This window comes from Pseudophryne corroboree, chromosome 1 (genome assembly GCF_028390025.1).
Source record: "Pseudophryne corroboree isolate aPseCor3 chromosome 1, aPseCor3.hap2, whole genome shotgun sequence".
NCBI classification, from domain to species: Eukaryota; Metazoa; Chordata; class Amphibia; order Anura; family Myobatrachidae; genus Pseudophryne; species Pseudophryne corroboree.
Genome location: NC_086444.1, coordinates 1,234,575,442 through 1,234,598,995, shown reverse-complemented (window position 1 = coordinate 1,234,598,995; position 23,554 = coordinate 1,234,575,442). Strand labels below are relative to the sequence as shown.

The following is a 23,554-nucleotide window of genomic DNA, read 5'->3' as shown; positions in this document are numbered from 1 at the left end:
CTGTGAGGCAGTAATGCTAACCATTACAACATCCATACATGTATTGTATTAGAAATCAGCCATCTTTTCAGAAAATCTCTAATAAAATACTGTTTAATATATTTATTGAAAATGTTACGAAATAATTTGGATCATAATTTTAGAATCACTCTTCAATAGGATGTTCAACATGAATAACCTTATACAAAGTTTCATTTTACACTTTATTTAGCACTTCATTTTAGTTTAATAACATGTAAATACAAAAAGCCATGTCATAATATATTTTAATTTTGTTACCTGCTGCATATACTGTAGTTATAAATGTTCACTACAAGACTAAAAAATTATAATTTAAAAACTTCAATTAGCTTTATGATTAACCTTTTCCTAGGAGGTATTTTTTACTGTTCATTTCAGGTCTCAGTAGAATATTGTAGCATTTAGGGAAAAATATACAGCTCATTACTCCAATACATGAAGCCAATATGGCAAATATCTCTACAGTGACCATGTTTTTCCCCTTACTGCTCAGGTAGGCTGGTATAGCACAGACCCAAACACTGCAGAACACCAGCATGCTGAAGGTGATGTATTTGGCTTCATTAAAGATGTCAGGTAATGTCCTCACCATGAAAGCCAGACCAAAGCTCAGAGCTGCCAGGAACCCCATGTATCCCAACATGAAATAAAAGGCAAGTGCAGAGCCCTCATTACATTGAATGATAATCATCCCAGTATAAGTATTCCTGTCATACTCTTGAAAGGGAGGAGAAACTGACAACCAAATACCACTGTTGAGAACTTGGACAGATGAGCAGATGAACACTATAGAATTTGGCAATTTAACACCAAGACATTTTCTCCAGGAGCTTCCAGGTTTAGTGGCTTTGAAAGCAAAGCAAACCATTACAGTCTTGGCCAGGACAGAAGACACGGCAATGGTGAATAGTATTCCAAAGGATATTTGGCGTAGCAAGCAGGTGATGTCCACTGGACGGCCGATGAACAGATACACACAGAGTAGGCTCAGCTTGAGGGAGATGAGAAGAATGAAGCTAAGGTTTCTATTATTGGCTTTTACTATTGGAGTGTCCCGGAATGAAACAAATATTCCAATTATAAAGATGGTTAAGATAAAATATAGGACAGATATTGAGGAAAAAACTATCGCTATCATGTCTGTCTTGTATGATAGAAATTCTAATATTCTGGGAATACACTCATCTTTTTCCTCATTAGGCCATTCATCATCAGAGCACTTCTGGCAGTTTTCACTGTCTAAAAGAGAATAAGAAATAATCGTATAATAACATATAATAATAGTACATTGTCCCATATATCTTTCTTACCCAGTTATTTCAATAAGTACCCTTGAGAAAGATTTCTGACTGTCTTAAATATACAATAAATAAATATATATATATATATATATATATATATAGTGATAGAAAACAGCAGCACTCAGAGACTGATCATAGATGCATATAGTGTATTGAAACATCATATAATATTTCCAAGTTTTCAGTGGTTAGAACACCCCAAATTGTTGGAAATATGGTGTGACATTTCAATACACTATGGCCCTCATTCCGAGTTGTTCGCTCGCTAGCTGCTTTTAGCAGAAATGCAAACGCTAAGCCGCCGCCTACTGGGAGTGAATCTTAGCTTTGCAGAATTGCGAACGAAAGATTAGCAGAATTGCAAATAGAAATTTCTTTGCAGTTTCTGAGTAGCTCGAGACTTACTCTGCCACTGCGATCAGTTCAGTGCTTTTCGTTCCTGGTTTGACGTCACAAACACACCCAGTGTTCGTCCAGACACTCCCGCGTTTTTCCCTGCATTTTTCCGCACACTCCCATAAAATGGCCAGTTTCCACCCAGAAACACCCACTTCCTGTCAATCACACTACGATCAGCAGAACGATGAAAAAACTTCGTTAAGCCGTGAGTAAAATACCAAACTTTTGTTCTAATTTACTTGGCGCAGGCGCACTGCAAACATTGCGCATGCGCAGTTTGCGACTAATCGCTCCGATGCGAAAAAATCTAACGAGCGAACAACTCAGAATGAGGGCCCATGTTCATCTATTATCAGTCTCTGAGTGCTGCTGTTTTCTGTTACTGTATGCTACCACTTCGCAGAGGGCATAGGGGCAGCTGTATTATTGGGACGGAGTGCCAGGCTATATATATATATATATATATATATATATATTTTTTTTTTTTTATATATATATATATATATATATACTTGGAAGCCTTGTTTCTCATAATGAATAAGATAAGATGTCAGTGGCTGCAGGTAATGTGACAATTGCCATATAAACTTTGGAAGGGTAGTAATAACAGAACCCACAGGTATATCTGTCCTGGCTTTTTATGTGTGCTTGCTATTTGTTATTTGTAACTGCCCAATTGAAGCACTACTATTATAGTGGGTCAGAGGTCAGTTTGCTCCACAGGTTATCTGCCATATTCCTCTGATAAAGAACAAGTTCCTATCCAGAACCCGGTCCCTAACTGTGACACACAATGTGTAATATGCAGATACAGTCACACACACACCTCTTACACAGGAAATGACAGAGTCCAGGACATAATGTGTCAAAGTCAAAAATATTACACACACACACGTGCAAACTCCAAACAGAGTGGCCTCTGTTTTGCGCGTTGCCGCTGTGCGTGCGCGTACGCGCATGCTACGTACCCAGGCCTTGCGTATTAACACATGGCAAGAGTATATACGGTAGCAAACGCTTTCGCACAGAAAAGCCACAAAGACATATTCAATACTTTATTCACATAGTGCATAACTTACACATAGGGGGTGATTCCGAATTGTTCGCTTGTTAAAATTTTTCACAACAGAGCGAATAGTAGCAAACTACGCATGGTACGCAGCGCGCCTGCGCCAAATAATTTTACACAAAAGTTAGGTATTTTACTCACTGCATAACGAAGCTTTTCCATCGCTGTGCTGATCGTAGTGTGATTGACAGGAAGTGGGTGTTTCTGGGTGGAAACTGGCCGTTTTATGGGAGTGTACGGAAAAACGCAGGCGTGCTAGTTGAAAACACGGGAGTGTCTGGAGAAACGGGGGAGTGGCTGGGCGAACGCTGGGTGTGTTCGTGACGTCAAACCAAGAACGAAAAGGACTGATCTGGTCGCAATGGCAGAGTAAGTCTGGAGCTACTCAGAAACTGCGGGGTAATCGTTACGAGAAAATTAGCGAAGCTTTCATTCGCAATTCTGCTTTGCTAAGATACACTCCCAGTAGGCGGCGACTTAGCGTGTGCAATGCTGGTAAAAGCAGCTAACGAGCGAACAACTCGGAATGATGGCCCTTGTTGTATCTTTTTATCTGTATGTTCTTAAGTAAATGCTGTTGATGCATTGGACCACAACATAACATCTAACTACTGGTGTTGCATTCTATTCTTGTTTGGGGTAAAGTAGACTCAGCCACTCGTGTTGCTATATTGTGCGCATAACGTGTCGGCGTGTATACACAACGTATATACACATTTTATTGGTTATATTTATGTGCAGCGGCCGCAGCGGCTCAAACCAAAGTGTAATAATATATTGCTTTTCCTTGTAATTTAATCAAACTTAACAAATGGTTTTAACTTTGTTATTAAAAATAGACTTTATTTCTGCTGTTTCTCTATTCTACTTTCTATAGATCAAGAAAGATGTGTATATCTCCCAAATTTTGATTCAAATAACTATTCCTAATAATAGTCACATGTTTCTGTTTATATACTATAAATAATTGTGTGTATATATATATATATATATATATATATATATATAACAGAGAAAGAGGGGGGGGGGTGCAAATCCCCACCCCCAAATTCCCTTCCGCACACTGAGAATTACCTGTAACCATCCCTGAACCTATCTGGTAATAAAATTTAGAGAATTAGTCACAAATGTTTTCAAACACATGTTTAGCTGCTGACCACTTCACGGCAGTCCTAACCTACATAATAGCAGTGCCCACATAGGGCCATGTAATTTGTCATAGTAGGCCTCATGATAAAGGCTATTAATGCTGCTGTTGTTTGTCTGTGTCCCCTCCCCCTTCCTGCACCTGATATACAATTATGCAATTTTATTCGCATTATATCATGCGATAATGGGGTAAATCAGACCTGATTGCTGGGCAGTGATATTTACAGACCTGCGATCGGATAGTCGCCACCTACAGGGGGAGTGTATCTTAGCTGTGCAAGTGTGCGATCGCATGTGTAGCAGAGCTGCAAAGACTGATTTTGTGCAGTCTCTGCGCAGCCCAGGACTTACTCAGCCGATGTGATCACATCAGGCTGTTCAGGACCGGATTTAACGTCAGATACCCTCCCTGCAAGCGCTTGGACATGCCTGCGTTTTTCCAACCACTCCCTGAAAATGGTCAGTTGCCACCCACAAATGCCCTCTTCCTGTCAATCTCCTTACAATCGTCTGTGAGAATGGATCCTTTGCATAAACCCGTCGCTGACCGGCGATCCGCTTTGCCACCATGGGATTGCGCCTGTGCATTACGGTGCATATGCATGCTCAGTTTGGGTCTGATGCTCACTGTGTGAAAACGCACAGCAGTAATCAGGTCTGAATTACCCCCTGTGTCCCTTATTCACGTTACATCACACAGTGGTACCATTTTACCTTATATATATATTGCTCCTCACAGTAGTGCCTGAATTGCTCCTTATTCACATTACACCACACCCTATTGCTCTTTATTCATATTAGATCACACAGTATTGCCCTTTCTGTATGTTACGTCACACAGTAGAGCACCTTATACCTATAAATGCCACACATTAGTAATGCATTTATACACATAATACCACACAGTAATGCCCCATACACATATGACACACATTATGAATGTCATATAAACATAATGCACCTTACACATTATGCCGACCTTTATTAATGCCTTTACAAACATAATGACACACATAATGCCCCTGACACATGTGCCACACAATATTAATGACACACGTAGTGCCTTTTTACACATTTGTTGCACAGTATTAATGCATTTATATACATGACAAACATACTGCCCCTTACACATATACCGGACAATATAGCACAATCAGCCTCCCCCCCCCCCCCCGCACACAGCACTCACACAGCCACTAACACTGTGACCACTACCTCTGCTTGCATACAGAAGTGTCCTCATATAACGTGCCTCAATACACCATGCAGCAGGAGATGCCTGGCGTGAGTCAGCTGGCAACTCCTGGCCAGCTCTGCTAACATCGGGCGCCTTTTTTTGCAAAACATGCATGGCTACGTGACTAAGATGCACAAGCAGCTTCTACTGATTAAAATTATGTGCGTCATGCCTATATTGTGTGTGTGACTGTGGCTGTATCTGCATATGAAATGCTACATTACAGTGAGTTTCAGGAATACACACTAACGTAGCATTTCGTATGCAGATACAGCCGCAGTCACACACTGAATCTAGGCATGACACATATCATTTTAATAAGCAGAAGCTGCTTGTGCCCCTAGGCGTTTGTCTAGTTTTTCTATGCCTAGGGACAGCTCTGTCCCCATTCATTCCATTTCTGCAGTACAGTAACTTTGTCATCCAGTGATGCTGCCCATGTCAGGCCACTTCTATAACATTTTCCAGGGCCACTTTTAGTACAGGTTCCATCATAGCACGGTGCTCACAGCAGTAAGAGATGGGAAACTCTTTGACCTGGGTCTGGGACTCTGCATTAGGCCAGGGACATTTCTAGAGAAGAGGAGGCCCATGTTCAGGCTCCGGCTGGGCCCCCTCCTCTCTAGCCGGCATCACTGTGCAGACTCTGGGCACTAGGGTCCGTAGGGGACCCTAGCGCTGTCCCAGAGTCTACAGCGCATGTGCACATCTCCGAGAAAATGGTGGGGTGGCCATTTTCCCAGTGATTTACCTACTGCGCATGTGTAAAACACCGGAAAAATGGCACTGCGCCATTTTTTCAGTGATTTCACCCAGGACTCCTGCTGTGCCGCAGGACTCTGGAGGGTAAGTATTTCTATTAATGGGTGCAGGGGGGCCCGTGTGTACAGCACACACTGCACCCACTATAAATACACCAGTGCATCAGGCCACTACTGTGTCTAGAATTTATTTATTTATTAACAGTTTCTTATATAGCGCAGCAAATTCCGTTGCGCTTTACAATTTGAAATAACAATAACAAACTGGGTGATAACAGTCATAGTGGTAGGAAGACCCTGCTCGCAAGCTTACAATCTATAGGGAAATAGGCATATGTACGCAAGGAAAGGTGCTATCTATTGCATAGAATGAGAATACATGTGAGGGTATGTGTGGACTGTACAGAGTGGATGTAATTTGATAGGAAGGTTTATGAAAGTTATGTGGGCGGTTCAGGAATTTGAAACGCTTGCCTAAAGAGGTGAGTTTTCAGGGAACGCTTGAAGGTTTGGAGACTAGAGGAGAGTCTTATTGTGCGTGGTAGGGCATTCCACAGGGTGGGTGCAGCCCGATGAAAGTCCTGCAGTCGTGAGTGGGAGCGAGTAATGAGTGTGGATGAGAGACGCAGGTCTTGTGAAGAGCGCAGAGGTCGGGTTGGGAGATATTTTGTGATAAGCGAAATGATGTACGTTGGTGTCATTTGGTTAATGGCCTTGTGTGTGAGTAAAAGTATTTTATATTGAATGCAGTAGAGTACAGGTAACCAATGGAGGGACTGACAGAGTGGATCTGCAGACGATGAACGTCTAGCGAGGAAGATAAGCCTCGCCGCTGCATTCAGAATGGATTGTAGTGGTGAGAGTCTTGTTTTGGGAAGACCAGTTAGGAGACTATTGCAATAATCAATGCGGGTGTATCATAGTAATTTATCCATGTAGCAGATCTTATTGCCGGGTTTCATATGGTGACATTTATAGACATTTATAGACATTAGCTATATAAGGATGAGCCAATTGTATATTTTATATGAATTCTTTCATTCTAAGACAATGGATAAGTTTTGCTTCATTTTATGGTTCCAAAATGTAAATGACCAAATCAGTGGAATATATCATCTACACTTCCTTCCGCACATGGACAATATAAGAGGATTACCAGACACATTGGAGATCTCCCCCTCTGAGCACGGGACGCAGTCATAGCAGCAGGTGTGGGAACCTTTTCTCAGCGCCCGTCTGGTACCCGGAATACAGGCTGCAGAGCACACACCGCATGGAACCTGGCAAGTAAATAGATTAAAACTGTTACTAAGATAATTGCTGATATAATTTGTTTTTTAGAAACGTTTACATTGTTACCTCATAGACATTGGGCTATGGAACCCATAAAGTCTTCTTATTGCAGCAATGAATACAGTGCATCTTCTCTCTAATGGCAGATAGCACTTCAGTTACATTATATAAATGACCAATATATATCATATACATGTAATAATACTACATTTACATTTACACTGTCTTACATATAATCAAACCATCTCATAAAATGTATCATAAAAAATCTAAGAATACAATTAAAATAACCACAAAATTTGAATGTTCTCCACAAAAAAATAAAAAATAAATCATATAATTACGTAATTATACATACAGTCGGTATGTAGCATGGGCCTCACAGACTCGCAAGTTCAATAATCCCAGAGAATACACTAGACTAAATGTATTTAATCCCCCAAATACTGTATCTTCTACACTGTGGTTACTATAAAATATTGTATAAAATAAGACATACCGGTTGTAATTGCAAAACCTCTCTCCCAATTGAATTCCCATGCAAAACGTATGAAAGACCTTAGGATTTCTGTTGTGGGGGGATTAACAAGGATAAGAGATATTATGCATTCTCATCTTGTAGCTGCTCCACAAAGAGATGAGTAGTATACTCCTCTTATGTACACAACATTAGTAGGAGTAACTGGAGGTTAGAAGGACCTCAATACCACCACCATGACAGTCTTTAGACCAGAGGAGAGATCAGCAGGAGAATTGGTGTCAGAATGGAAAATCCAGGTTTCAGTAATAGCTAGGAGATTCAGTTGGTGATGAAAAGGTCATGGCTGTGGCACAGGAAAGAGGAACAGAGCTAGTGTGAGAGATGTGAAGGAGATTATCAGGGTTGCTGTAGCATGGTGGTGCTGGTAATGTTTGGGACAGAGGTGAGGAGAGTGTAGTGAAGGTGTCTGCACTTAGGCTAAAATTAGAAATAACATGTGATATGTAGGGGAGGTAGCTTAGTGTGATACATATGGAGGTGAGGAGGGGTGACAAGGAGAGGAGGGAGAAAGCAGGGCATAGTGGTGGTGCAGCAGAACCATGGTGGGGGAGAAGGGAAGAAAAAGTTGGAATTGGAGAAGTAGGGGAAGGAAGCGGATGGGTGGAAAAGAAAAAGAGGAGCAGAGAGGGTAGGAGAAGGAACACAGGGGTTGAGTATAGAGGTGAGATAAAGGGTAGAGTTAAGTATTATTATTTATAGCATTTATATGATATTTATAGCATTTTTTAATGGTAATGAAGCACATTTTAGGACATGTTTCAGTATTTTTTATGTATGAATTTGTGTATTCTCATGATGAGGGATGTATATTAAATCACCATTTTTAATTAATAGGTCTATGGACTTTAAAAACAGACATCATCCCTATTTAAACGGACTGTATTATCCCCTTAAAATGGATTGCATTTATAAATAAGAACAACTATACATGGAACTCCCGTTGTCATAACGACCAATATCAACACGGGAAGTTGACGAAGTCCCGCCTCGTGACGTCCCATTAATTTGATGTGTGTGAAGGGAAACGGAGCTGACGGCGGAAGTGATGTTCCATCCGGGATAGTGGACTTTGAGGGCGGAAGTGACGTTCCGCCCTTGGTAATGAACTCGGACTGTTACTTAGCAACCGGAGGGCTCTGGAGATTGTGAGCCGTGGAGACTGACCATGATTGGATCTGCAATAACGGCTGATTGAGTCACCAGTAGATGGTACTCACTCACAAGGAACGAAACTGTGTAGGAGAAGGGAATGCTGTCTAAGAGAAATTTTATGTAGATCCCATTTTAATTCTGGGGGAATAGTGGAACACATGACCGGAAGTGGTAGTTATAGCATTAGGTATAAACATATGGAAGGGCCCATGTTTTATACAGGTGTAATTATTTATCTTTAATTATTGCTGTGATTGGTCATTTTGGAAATAAAAGTATCTTGGTGGTTATGGAAAGCACATTAGCCTTGAAAAATGACCTTGTAAGGCCTGAAACGCGTCGGAACAGCTAGGGGTGTCTCTCTGCTGATTGTGGAAGGAGGATTGCTGGAAAACCCAGGACGCCATTTCCGGGAGGCTGCCTGGTGAATTAGACCACGCTTGTTTGAGGATATTGTTATCCTCTCACTATCCGGTAATTTTTACCTTTACACACAGCCTGGTGATCATCTCTTATGCTACATGTGCTTTATTTACTGAAATGGAATCTTTACTTTTATCTGGACTTTGATTTGGATGAAATATTTTTAATAATTTTGTATGAAGTTTATTGTGAAGAAATAAAACTGTGTTACACGAGATATCCCATATCTTTCTGTTTCCATATGACATCGTTGATCGAGGCCCTGCTGTAAAAGTCCTTCTGCTTATGAGGAATACAGAGAATCCCAAACATGCCTGAACTCAAGTTCTGTTAAGGGACGTATACAAACAAACTTACGGTTTTGTTTGATTATCATCATTTATACGTGTTTACCATTGTTACCAATTGTTATTTGAGGAATTGAGAGAACCCCAAACATGCCTGAACACAAGTATTGTTAAGGGACGTTCACAAACAAATGTACTATTTTGTTTGATTGTCATCACATATACGTGTTTATCATTGTTACCCATTGTCATTTGGCGCCCCACATTGAATATTTCCAATTTTTTTCCTGTTGTGTTATTTTTTGGGAGTGGGATATACCCAAATCTGCTATATACGGTTAAGGCAGCCTATTCCGCGTATTGGAGAGGTGTCCCATCCATTTTCTTTCAAGGAACATAGGGGTTGAGTATAGAGGTGAGATAAAGTGTAGAGTTAAGTATTATGCAGACACAGAGTTATTGTGGAGTTGAAGAAATGTTGGTCATGGTGTGGTTGAGGGAAGTAGGTGGATAAAACTTGGAACTAGGATAGGAGGCAGTAAGAGACAAGTGTATTTGCTATAATGAAGGAGACTGTACAGTGTTGGCAAGTTTGTATGACAGTAGTAAAATATTAAGCAGAACAGTTATGGACAGATTATGTTAAATTACTGTAAGCTAAAGAGCAATGATAAATAAGGCAGGACTTTCAATGGTATAAAGGAAAAGTGACATTGGTACAGATATGCAGTCAGATGTTTGTGAAAAGCAGAAATCCAGCACAATAGCTGCAAGGGAAGCTGAAAGTTCTTGTCCAAGCATGGAAGTCAGTGTTGAGTGTCTAGCTGAAATAGACAGCAGGTGTTTTGGATAGTTAGCTACCTCACATTTCTTGCTACAAAGCAGTCCTTCTGTAGTAGTGATTGCTGATAGAATGTTCTCCTTTTTAACTCTGGTTTAACACGGGTGTAACATCAGAAAGATGCTTCAAATCTAAAGACACTTTAATCTGACAGTATGCACTTACAATAATATCTAACAAATAGTCTATGGAAAGAAGTAGAGATAGTAGCTATGTGTACTCAATGATTGGTAGCAACCCCTAATGTCCACCTTCTACAGTGGATAGCAATAAAAAAGATGAAACAAAAAATCATGGCACAGCAGCATACCATACGTTATATCTAAACATGTAAAGAAATTCATGTCCTCACACAGACTACAGTCTGCAAATAGTATTTGTGCCAATTAATATCAGAAGGCGGTTTTGGTGTTTAGCAGATGTCTGATACTGTACCTATAGCAGTGATGAAATAGTTCTTACCTAAATATATATCTTTACATTGTAGTAATTAGTGCAATGCCCTTTGCTTGTTTCGTTTCTAGCAGCACCATCACAATGTCAATAGGTGATTAACATTATGTGTAAGGTGCAGGTGTAGTTCTCAGCCCGCCATACCAGTGTTGATGTGGGATTTCCAGGCAGTGGGGCCCATCAGTGATGTTCTGTCACCAGGGTGAGCCAGTTCAGCATTGACACATAGATAGGAAGATACCTTTACCTTTCCATGTTTCCACGCTATTCTCCATGGTAAAATTAGCAGCTGCTGATCTTCTACATTGTGTGGGTCAAATGTACCAACAGTTGTCCACCACTGATGACTTCCATGGACTTCTGGGTTATAGTCCCAGTTCTCAATGTTCAGTGTTTCAGGATATTCTCCTTTTTCATTAAAAAGTATTGTTTCATTATATGGACCAATATATTTTATTTTATTTACGAAGTTTCTCAGCTTTAAACAAAGAAGAAGAAAAAAGACAGATAACGATGATGGAATAAGTAGGCATTTCAAAAGATATAAATTATGTTCTAAATGGCAAGACCTCTATTATTTACTATTTATTACCAGTTATTTATATAGCGCACACATATTCCGCAGCGCATTACAGAAATTATTTGGCCATTCACATCAGTCCCTGCCCCAGTGGAGCTTACACTCTATATTCCCTACCGCATGTACACATTCACGCTAGGGTTAATTTTGTTGGGATCCTGGGTAGCTGGATAGATAAAACAGGGAAGAAGAGACACTGTGGAGCTATGGTGAAACTGTATTGGCACACTGCAGCTTGTACAGCCACTGCAGAACCACCCAGTGTGCCCTTAGAATACTGTGGGTGCTTGACTTCATTATGGTAATAGAGACCCTGCCCCTACATCATGACATCATGATGTCACCTGTTCTGGGGTCTGGGCAGGCACAGTGTGGATAGATAATGATAACTAGCTAGGTGACCAGTTATAGTGACTTGGTTGCTGATATGACTGCTGGAACCATAATTGATGCTGTTTGTACTATCCTGACAAATTGGGGCACAAGCTACAGCCTAGTAATTCAGCAAAACCTGGGAGGACAGTCGATTATTGCCATGTGTGCCACAAATGGTGTTAGATGTGGGATTGTTAAAGAACCACCAGAACCTTCTATGTACACCCAACCAGCAGATCCAGGATGGTGAGTTTTGCAAACCTTAATCACTACCTTTTTCTGTAAGGTGGTGTGTATAGAGACAATTTGGTAGCACACTGTATGAATTAGCTGAAATTCTGATCAGGTATTGGTGACAACTGCCTAGTAAAACACTTTAAAAAGGAATTCTCATAAATCCTATAAAACCAGGCAATGTAAAAAAGATAAAATGCCACACCTGGCGCTAACAGCATACACATGTAAATCAGTAAATAAAACACCACGTGAATAAATTGTTTGGATGGTAGTCACCCTTTTTAAAAAAGGAAATATCAACAGAAAAATCCCAGATATACAAATTTCAGGAACTTTTAGAACTGAGGTAGATGCATTTTTATGCTTTTAATTCCAATGTGAAAAGAGATGCATTTACTCCATTGTTTAAAAACAATGTCATGTATATATAAAACTGTGAAAGCCCTCACCACTCACTCACTCACTCACTTGCTCACTCACACACTTACTCATCACTAATTCTCTTACTTCCCGATATGTTAGGAAGAGGAAATGTAACATAGGTATTCTTCAGGTGGGAAATAGGAAAACTACGTAATTAGAATTTTAATAAACCTCCCCTTAGGGGATGATAAAGGGGTGACATAATGACATCATTACCGATGTGTGTCTTGCATTGCATAAATGATAACACCCAAACGGACAATCGGATCAAAATTTAGATTGTACCTTCAGTGTGTACAAGTTAATACATTATAAAAATGGGCCTGTCACTTCTTACCGTATCTGCTACGGATGCTCCTCGGTAAACGCCAAGAACCATGGATTAATATTTACTTACATTAAGACATTTCAAATTTATATCTTTATAGATCAGGCATTCCCAACCACGGTCCTCAAGGTGCACCAACAGTGCAGGTTTTAGTGATATCCAGGCACCAGCACAGGTGACTTAATTAGTAGCTCAGTTATTTTGATTTAACCATCTGTGCTGCAGCCTGGATATCACTAAAACCTTCATTGTTGGTGTGCCTTGAGGACCGTGGATGAAAATGCCTGCTATAGATTGACCAAATTATTACAACCGCGAAAATCAGAAATGACCATGCGAAGAACGGGCAGAACACTAATAAAATATAAAAGCATGTAACACTCTTTAGCCCCAGTCTGGCTCAAATGACAAACAGGTCCTCCTACCCAAGTTCCAGATGAAAACTGGAATACTTACTTCTGGGAAATGTGTTTCCAATAAAGAACTTCTAAGAGATGACCCTTCCAAGACGCTGATCAGAGCCATATGAACAATCCACACAGTATGCTTAACATGTTTCAGACTCATTAATGTCCTTCCTCCTCAGTAGTTCCCAGTATAGTGTCATTAATACTATATTTAACCTTTATGTCACCTGAAATAGGGACTCCTAGATCCCTTTCCTCCTCAGTAGTTCCCAGTATAGTGCCATTAATACAATATTTATCCTTTATGTTACCTGAAATAGTGACTCCTAGATCCCTTTCCTCCTCAGTAGTTTCCAGTATAGTGCCATTAATACTATATTTACCCTTTATGTCACCTGAAATAGGGACTCTTAGATTTTTTCCTCCTCAGTCGATTCCAGTATAGTGCCATAAATACTATATTTATCCTTTATATGTATCACCTGAAATAGTGACTTCTATAAAACTTTCCTCCTCAGAAGTTTCAAGTATAGCGCCATTAATACTATATTTATCCTTTATGTCACCTGAAATAGTGACTCCTAGATCACTATCCTCCTCAATAGTTTCCAGTATAATACCATTATACTATATTTATCCTTTATGTCACCTGAGATAGTGACTCCTAGATCACTTTCCTCCTCAATAGTTTCCAGTATAGTGCCATTAACACTATATTTATCCTTTATGTCACCTGAAATAGTGACTCCTAGATCCCTTTCCTCCTCAGTAGTTTCCTGTATAGTGTCATTAATTCTATATTTATCCTTTATGTCACCTGAGATAGTGACTCCTAGATCACTTTCCTCCTCAGTAGTTTCCAGTATAGTTCCATTAATACTGTATTTATCATTTATGTCACCTGAAATAGTGACTCCTAGATCCCTTTCCTCCTCAGTAATTCCCAGTATAGTGCCATTAATATTATATTTATCCTTTATGTCACTTGAGATAGTGACTCCTAGATCCCTTTCCTCCTCAGTAGTCTCCAGTATAGTGCCATTAATACTATATTTATTCTTTATGTCACCTGAAATAACAACTCCTAGATCCCTTTCCTCCTCAGTAGTTCACTGTATAGTGCCATTTATACTATATATATCCTTTATGTCACCTGAGATAGTGACTCCTAGATCCCTTTCCTCCTCAGTAGTTTCCAGTATAGTGCCATTAATACTATATTTATCTTTTATGTCTCCTGAAATAGTGACTCCTAGATCCCTTTCCTCCTCAGCATTTACCCAGAATAATATCATTAATACAATATTTATCCTTTATGTCACATGAAATAGTGACTCCTAGATCCATTTCCTCCTCAGTAGTTTCCAGTATAGTGCCATTAATACTATATTTATCCTTTATGTCACATGAAATAGTGACTCCTAGATCCCTTTCCTCCTCAGTAGTTTTCAGTATAGTGCCATTAATACTATATTAATCCTTTAAGTCTCCTGACATAGTGACTGTAAGATCTATTTCCTCATCAGTAGTTCCCAGTATAGTGTCATTAATACTATATTTATCTTTTATGTCACCTGAAATAGTGACTCCTAGATCCCTTTCCTCCTCAGTAGTTCCCAGTATAGTCTCATTAATACTATATTATACTATATGTCACCTGAAATAGTGATTCCTAGATCCCTTTCCTTCTCAGTAGTCTCCAGTATAGTGCCATTATTACTATATTTATCCTTTATGTCACCTGATATAGTGATTCCTAGATCCCTTTCCTACTCAGTAGTTCCAGAATAGCGCCATTAATACTATATTTATCCTTTATGTCACCTGAGATAGTGACTCCTAGATCCTTTTCCTCCTCATTAGTTTGCAGTGTTGAGCCATTAATACTATATTTATCCTTTATGTAACCCTTCTTTGCACCCTACTGCTGCAATAAAGGGGTAAATAGTTCAAACTTACAGATTGCCTCCACCCAAGCAGTCTTTATTCCACCCCTGGCTTGCTTGGGAAAGCCTTTACACGTATGGTTATATATACGATTTTATGTGGGGTGAGGGATAGAATTGTTGGTTTTACCTTGTTGTCACCCTTTTGTTAGACTTGTTGGTTTTACCTTGTTGTCTTCTTTTGTCTTTCAGGTGCTGCTCTTCCAATTACTATGGACTTTCTCCACTTCAACAGTTAGTATGTATTAATGAGAATTGACTACATACATAAATAACTTTTATTCAAAATAATTACAATCCATTACCTTTATATATACTATAGATTATTTTCCTACATTAAATGGAACTCAATACCCAAAGTTATGGTGTCATATACCAGCTTATTTCCCTATACATACAGTTTTACCTTGCATGCAATACAAAAAATATGTCATGACTGTGTCGTATACGATAGGTTATGACTTTTGCTACCATACCATTCTGTGACTCCTTGCAGTCTACATTCCACTTGTTGAGTATACCCCTGAGTTATCGTTAGTGCACTGTTGGAGCCCAAATTTATCTTCTTTAATACCGATGCTTTCGTCAAATTAGAGTGAATTAAATACTAGTTGGATTTCTGAGGATTTGGGGTATCTGCAGTGACACCCCACCTGTACAAATTCCAAAATCATAATCTCCTCTAAGTCCGCTGGTTATGGCATAATTGTGTCTTGGGGTATACTGGGTGAGCTTCTCTCTGAGGCTTTTAGTTAATAGTTCAGGAGTCAGAGGAGAAAGTTGCCTATCTTTCGTCAGTCTCTATGACGCTCCGTATTATCCCTGCTGACTATGAACTTTCCTCATCCCAATAGTGGTCTGTGAAGTGGACTTTACTATCCTCCATTAAGTGTAAGTTACCCCCATGAAATCTGTCCCGTCATTATAATCCTTATTTTATAGCATACCGCGGGGCCAGAGAGGATGATAAGGATACTACCACAGCCAAAGTCAATATGTCCACTGAATATAATATTGCTCGGTACCTCACCCCTCTTTCTGAGTTCACAAGTGTATGCTGCAATTCAATCAGTACATAATTGGTGGACCGGGTGTCCTTCTTTCTTTATAAAATATCCCCTCACTACTTGCATGATACTGACACTATATGATACTGTGCCAGCACTGGGGTCCCCCTACTAAACAGAGAGAGCATTAGTCTCTTCCGGGGCTATATTCTTTCTCAATTACCAGCAGCTTTCAATCATTGCTGGCTCTCCTCCCCCAGCTCTTGGTTAAGTGGGCGGTCTGGATGCTTGCACAACACGTCACTCCCCCACTCCCTCAGGCTGCTATTATGTTGAAGAATACCTCCGGTAGTATACAGCTACCAGTTATGTTCAGTTACAATAATTATAATTACTATAATTATCATGTACATCCATATTAGCTGCTCTGCTACTCCTTTGCTTAGGGGGATCAATGAGGGATAGTATTTTGATAAAGCAGCATCTGCTAGGCTATATTCGGCCACCAGGGTATCCTGGCATTAATGACTTCAATCGATGCACAGATCTAAAGGGCGGTCCACAGTCTGCTTACCGGCCCACCTTTGTTCCGCCTGCGTCACAGCCCTCAGATCCTCCCTTCAAGCTCGGGCCATCTCCCGTGGGGTTCGGTCTTCGATAATGCCGCCAGCTGGATCTCTGCCTAGCTTCCAAGCGGTGCTCCCCCTGCTCGGGTGGCCGCAGTCCAGTCCTCCTGGTCCGGGTTCACTACCGCCTCGGGTCCCGGTCAGTAATCTCCATTCCCCGCTCTCCGCAGTGGCGACTCCGGCAGGTCTCCTCGTTCTCTTCTTGTCAGCTCTGTCCTCTCCCACTGCTGCTCCCTCGTGCTTCCCTCAATCGTCCTCTCCATACGGGCACCCACTATCCGGCACGAGGGGCTTCTGGAAGAGTCTATCTAGCCCCGTTCGTGCCAAAGTGCCAAGTTACTCCTTAACATATTCCATTGTTTAAGTTATATATTCACCACCGTCAACACTCCTCTATATACACCGTACATGGGTTACAGTACACCGATTGAATATATTTCATATATTTACACATGCATTATGTATCTAGTACATATGAAGTATAGTATTCAGGAAATTGGTACCCTCACTATATTTCCTATGAACACTTATTACTAAGGGGCTACACTCTCCCCCTAGTGAGTACTCTTAATTTTTTTTATTTAAGTGGATCTCACCACCTACATATAAGTTCCATGGTTCTATCTAATTATGACTATGTACATTCCATCCAAAATATGGCCATGACATCACCATGCTGGGGTGCAGTACCAACGGAATTTCAGTGGTGGTTCCTAGCTGTTCATAGTTGAGTATTTTAGGGGCCCTCCTAACTCTTTGAGGCCTAGGTGATATATCTTGTCGTTCAGCAATATCTCCATCTCCATTATCACCCCTATGGATTGAATCAGGAATGACTGTCATTTCACAATTTGGGTCACTTCCCTCAACGCCATTGCTTTCATCATTCTCAGGTTCCACCACATTGTATGAGTTGGGTATTTCAGATTGCCCTCCGTTGGATGAATCTGGGACAGTGGCCTCAGCTCCCCAAGGCTCACTATCCCAATAGTAATACCCAGTATTAATTTCATCATAACTATCCTCATATTCCTTTACCCTGCCCTGAAGGTTACTCTTATCTTTAGCATGTTTTCCATCTACAGTATTTTCTTCCGAACAAGATACTGTATCCTCCCACCGAATGTCTTGTGCAATAGGGAGTAAATGCTGTCTATGGTAGGTTAACATAATTCCCTGTCCATCGGCCGGTACGAGTTGGTAAAGAGGAATGTCAGGTAGCTGCCTTAATACTTTATACGGGGTGGATTTCCACCTATACTGTCATTTCTGTTTTCTAGGTACTCCCAAAGCTCTAATCAGCACTCGATCACCTGGCTCTAAACGTTGTTCTTTAATGTGACAATCAACGTAAGCTTTGTTTCATTCACCGATTTTTCGGGCAGCCCCATCCGCCAGTCGGTAGGCTTCCTGTAGTTGTTGACGTAGTTGCCTAACATATTGACTGTGAGATATCTTGGAACCAGAATTATTGTGAGTTCCTAAACAAATATCTATGGGTAATCTGGCCTCCCGACCGAACATGAGGTAATATGGGGTGTATCCCGTAGTGTCGTTCCGAGTGCAATTATATGCATGCACTAAAGGAGCAATATATTTCCGCCAGTTGGATTTTCTTTTAGAGTCTAAGGTACCCAACATGTTTAATAAAGTTCTGTTAAATCGCTCAGGCTGAGGGTCTCCTTGGGGATGATAAGGGGTAGTGCGGGATTTAGTTATACCGCAGCAATGACACAGTTCTCGAATTACTTTACTCTCAAATTCTCGACCTTGATCGGAATGAATCCTTGCTGGCAATCCATAATGTATGAAGAATTTCTCCCACAAGGTTCTTGCAACAGTTATCGCAGTCTGGTTCACTGTTAAGTAGGCTTGGGCATACCTCGTAAAATGGTCAGTTACCACAAGAATATGACAGTCTGATCTCCTAGGGCCATCTAAGGTGAGAAAATCGATGCATACTAACTCCAAAGGTCCCGTGCTGGTGATATTAACCAATGGAACGGCAGATACAGGTAAAGTTTTTCGGAGAATACAATTTCCGCATGTTCTACAGAATCGTTCTATATCCTGATTCATATGAGCCAAGAAAAAACGATCGGACACCAACCCCTGGGTTTTCTCATATCCAAGGTGACCATGGTGATCATGCAATGCTTCTAGCACCATCTGCTTATATTTGGTTGGTAATACTATTGCATTTTAGTACCTCCGTCATTCTTAATTACCTTTCGATATAATACCCCATTCATAATAGTTAACTTCCTGTACTGTCGCATTAACCCTTGTGCCTTCCTTGGTAATTGAGAGCGATGTAACTGATAAGTATGATCTTCGAGAATCCGTACAATAGGCAGAATATTAGGGTAATTTCGTTGTTCTTGAACCAGTTGGTCTGATGTTATTAACCGTAACCCCTGCAATTCAGCCCTTCCTAACCTACAATAGGAGGGAGGAATAGCTATTTCAGAAGCTCCTATATTATATACAGCAGCCAATTCTTGATTTCTGGTGACACTAATATTTTGGCACAGTCCTTTCACTACCCCAGCAGGTACTTCAATCCAATTAGAGTCACCTCCTGGAGCTTCCAGGTGCGGCATCCTAGATAGAGCATCAGCATCCTGGTTATTAATACCTGGCCTATATTTGATAGTGAATTCATAGTTGGTAAGGGCTGCAAGACATCAGTGTCCTGTGGCATCAAGTTTAGCTGATGTCTGTACATAGGTTAGTGGATTGTTATCCGTCTGTACAATGAATTGAGCTCCGTAAAGATAGTCGTGAAATTTTTCGCTAACCACCCATTTTAATGCGAGAAATTCCAATTTGTGGACCGGATAATTTCTTTCACTACTGGAAATTCCTCTACTGACATAGGCAATGGGTCTCAACAGTTGCGCTTGTTTTTGATACAACATTCCCCCAAGTCCGTCTAAGGAGGCATCTATGTGCACTTCGTAAGGCAAATCCGGTATAGCATATGCCAACACAGGAGATTTAGTGAGGCGATCTTTCAGTGTAACAAAGGCTTCCTCACACTGTTCATTCCACCTGTTTCCGAACAAGTCTCTGGGCTTATGGTAATACCGGTCTGCATCTGATTTCTTCCTTCGGTCATTATTTGCTGGCGGATATCCTCTTGTTAAATCTGTCAATGGTTTAGCGATTTTGGAATAGTGCACTACGAATTTCCTGTAGTATCCGCAGAAACCTAAAAAAGACCTCAATTCTTTAAGGTTGGTGGGTCGGGGCAATTTCTTCACCGTGGCTCACCACATGTCCCAAGTATTTAACTGAAGATCTACACAATTTAAATTTTTCGGCTGACAACTTTAACCCTCTGGCTCGTAGATGATCTAACACTTTCAGTAACCGGGCGTTGTGTTCATCTAGATCTTTCCCAAACACAATGATATTGTCTAAATACACTAATACTTCCTGGTATCCCATGTCACCAACAGTTTGTTCCATGGTTCGTTGGAAAGTAGCCGGTGTTCCTTTGATCCCTTGGGGCATCTTTAAGAACTCATAGCACCCAATAGGGCAGATGAAAGCAGTTTTGGCCCTATATTCCTTACTCATGGGGATCTGATAGTAACCGCATCGTAAATCAAGAACGGAAAACCACTGGCTCCCTTGAATGCAATCCAAGGCCTCATCTACCTTAGGTACCGTGTACTGATCAGGCACTGTTCTATTGTTCAGGGTATGATAGTCTATACAGAGACGGATTTCTCCAGTTTTTTTTTCGAGCAACCACAATAGGTGACGTATACTGACTCTCGGAATTAGCGATGACATTATTTTCCAATACATTCCTAAGATGACTCCTGACGTCTTCGAAATCAGCCAGAGCCAACCTCCTGGATCTCTCTCGAAATGAAGTATTATTGGTCAATTTGATATGATGCTCAACACCTCTGGCAGTCCCTAGATCCCAATCACTTTTGGAAAAAACATTGTCCCTTAGTATTAGCTGTTCCATTAGCTTGTCTTTCCTTGTCTGATCAATATCACTCCCATGAAAACCATCTTCCAGGTTCAATCGGTTGTAATTGAACGGAGCCCTAGTAGATGATTGGGCAATCATTCGATCAGGATGACTTTCCAAGAATTGACAGTGAACTATTTCTGGTTCTACCGATGGTCTCTTCTCTTCATTATTTCCTCTGTCTTATTTATCACACCATCGCTTTAGAATTCGGAACATATTGGTGTTAGTACCCACTATAGCGGACAAGTGCCCATTATCCCCAGGGGAATCAGGGCAAATCAGTGCAACCAATGGAATAGACTCATTATGGGTAACTAGTACAGGTTCCAAAGTAAGTTGTGTAACTATGTATCCCAAATACGGGTACTTCTGTTCACTGAGGGCCCATACTGTAAGACCACAAAGAGCTTGAATGGGAACAGCTGACAGATTCTACCTGTACCATGTTTCAAATACAATGGACACATGTGATCCACTGTCCAACAACACCATACATTCCTGTCCATTTATTAGGGCTTTCACTAATGGTGCCTGTCCCATGAGACTGTCTGGAATGCATCGGACCACTGGGCACTCCCCATAGCATGAACATTTATTGTTGGGGAGCCTGTGATGGGTTAACAGAACTCACGTTGGGGTTTTCCATCTGCTCATCTCTGGACCGGTGGTAAAACGGCATTCTTCCACTCCTCTCCATACCATTCACTGGGCATTCAAAGGATCTATGCCCTGGTTGTCCACAACTATAACAGAGTATATGCCCACGACTACCACTTCCCCTTTCCTTCCTCTGTTCGATTCCAATGACCAGTAGGGCCTTGATGAAGCTGTTCTCTGTAATGCAATCAATTGGTCTATTTTTTTATTTTGATCTTCCAATAGCTTAATCAGTCGATCATCCATAACAGTTGAGGTGGGGGTAGGTATAATAGCTTTGACTCTCCTAATAGTCTTGTCTCGATTCTCGATTTGTACTTCCTCTAACTTGACCTCCTTCACAAGTTCAGTGAGACTGGGTGATGGCCCTGACCGTCGGGTACAACGCAGTCTCTGTGCAACTGGATTAAGAGTGAGAGCTCCTTTCAGAACCTGTCGCATTCGGCTTTCATCTACCGCCTCCTTAGCTATCTCCCCTTTCTCTACAATTTGATAAATCAATCGATCCACTCTATAAATATATTGAGTGAGAGTCACTCCCGGCTCCTGATAGGTGCGATGTAATCTTGACATCAAATCCCCTACATCCTCCATGGTGCCATAAGAAAAATCCAAAGCTTCTAGATAATCTTTCAGAGGAGCTGTAGATTTACTCCTCCTTGTGGCTTGAATCACCCTCATAGCGGGTCCCCGGAGACTTTCCACTATACGCTGTCGTTTAATATGCTCTGGACATTGCCACTTTTCTGAGTGCTGAATGGCCGCCTCTCTCCACGTATCGTAGGCTTCTTCACCAGCAGGCACAGGGGAAATACCCAAGAAAATCCTGAGTCTCCTATATCCCCCTTCATAATGCAATCTCTCCATCTGACTAACCATTTTATCCATCATTGTTTCCACTCCAATCCCCGGAGATTCTTCCTTATCCTCCGGACGATCCGGTTCTGCGATAGTATTATGAAAGCAATCTACCACTGCAGAGGTACCATTACCCCTATCTTCCCCTGGAGTGGCTGCTTCTTCCATACATTCAGGCCACATTAGTTGAACCTTTCGCCAAGGAACATCTTCCACCACCACCATACTGGGTAGTAATGTGGGATCCAGAGGGAGTCTATTACTGATTAATATAGCAAACGTTTCTCCATTCTGCCCTTTCCAGCGGCCAACGGTGCAAGGTTGGCTGATACCATACAGCCTGAATAACTGCATCATCATCAACTAATGACAGTTTTCCAAGTAACCCAAAGCTACACAAGGGCTCCACTTCTTTTTCCCGACACCACCTATAAAGATCGCCACAGGTCACGTCTTCCATGATCCGTATATTCTTTGTCGGCCAACGACCCCCTGAGTATTTGATATCTCAGCAGTGCCTCCAAATGTAACCCTTCTTTGCACCCTACTGCTGCAATAAAGGGGTAAATAGTTCAAACTTACAGAGTGCCTCCACCCAAGCAGTCTTTATTCCACCCCTGGCTTGCTTGGGAAAGCCTTTACACGTTATATATACGATTTCATGTGGGGTGAGGGATAGAATTGTGGGTTTTACCTTGTTGTCACCCTTTTGTTAGACTTGTTGGTTTTACCTTGTTGTCTTCTTTTGTCTTTCAGGTGCTGCTCTTCCGATTACTATGGACTTTCTCCACTTCAACGGTTAGTATGTATTAATGAGAATTGACTACATACATAAATAACTTTTATTCAAAAGAATTACAATCCATTACCTTTATATATACTATAGAATATTTTCCTACATTAAATGGAACTCAATACCCAAAGTTATGGTGTCATATACCAGCTTATTTCCCTAAACATACAGTTTTACCTTGCAAGCAATTCAAAAAATATGTCATGACTGTGTCGTATACGATAGGTTATGACTTTTGCTACCATACCATTCTGTGACTCCTTTCAGTCTACATTCCACTTGTTGAGTATACCCCTGAGTTATCGTTGGTGCACTGTTGGGGCCCAATTTATCTTCTTTAATACCGATGCCATCGTCTAATTAGATTGAATTAAATACTAGTTGGATTTCTGA

The 23,554-nt window shown here is 40.9% G+C and overlaps 1 protein-coding gene across 1 annotated transcript; it reads right to left on the bottom strand.

Moving 5' to 3' along the window:
- Window positions 1–358: 358 nt before the first annotated feature.
- Window positions 359–18,026, bottom strand: LOC135052513 (vomeronasal type-2 receptor 26-like). Its single transcript, XM_063957436.1, has 4 exons — window positions 17,547–18,026; window positions 11,175–11,405; window positions 7,094–7,217; window positions 359–1,260 (listed from the first exon to the last, which is right to left on the bottom strand). Exons 1-4 carry the CDS (start codon window positions 18,024–18,026, stop codon window positions 359–361), a joined length of 1,737 nt encoding a protein of 578 aa, XP_063813506.1.
- Window positions 18,027–23,554: the final 5,528 nt, after the last annotated feature.

Bases quoted from the DNA above. Each gene is read 5' to 3' on its own strand.
- LOC135052513 (XM_063957436.1), bottom strand. From the start codon at position 18,026: ATGTTAACCTACCATAGACAGCATTTACTCCCTATTGCACAAGACATT. The intron at 11,406-17,546 runs GTACTGCACCCC...CTTTGTTTAAAG, and splicing joins CCACCACTGAAATTCCGTTG to CTGAGAAACTTCGTAAATAA. The intron at 1,261-7,093 runs GTAATCCTCTTA...ATTCTCTTTTAG, and splicing joins GGAGATCTCCAATGTGTCTG to ACAGTGAAAACTGCCAGAAG.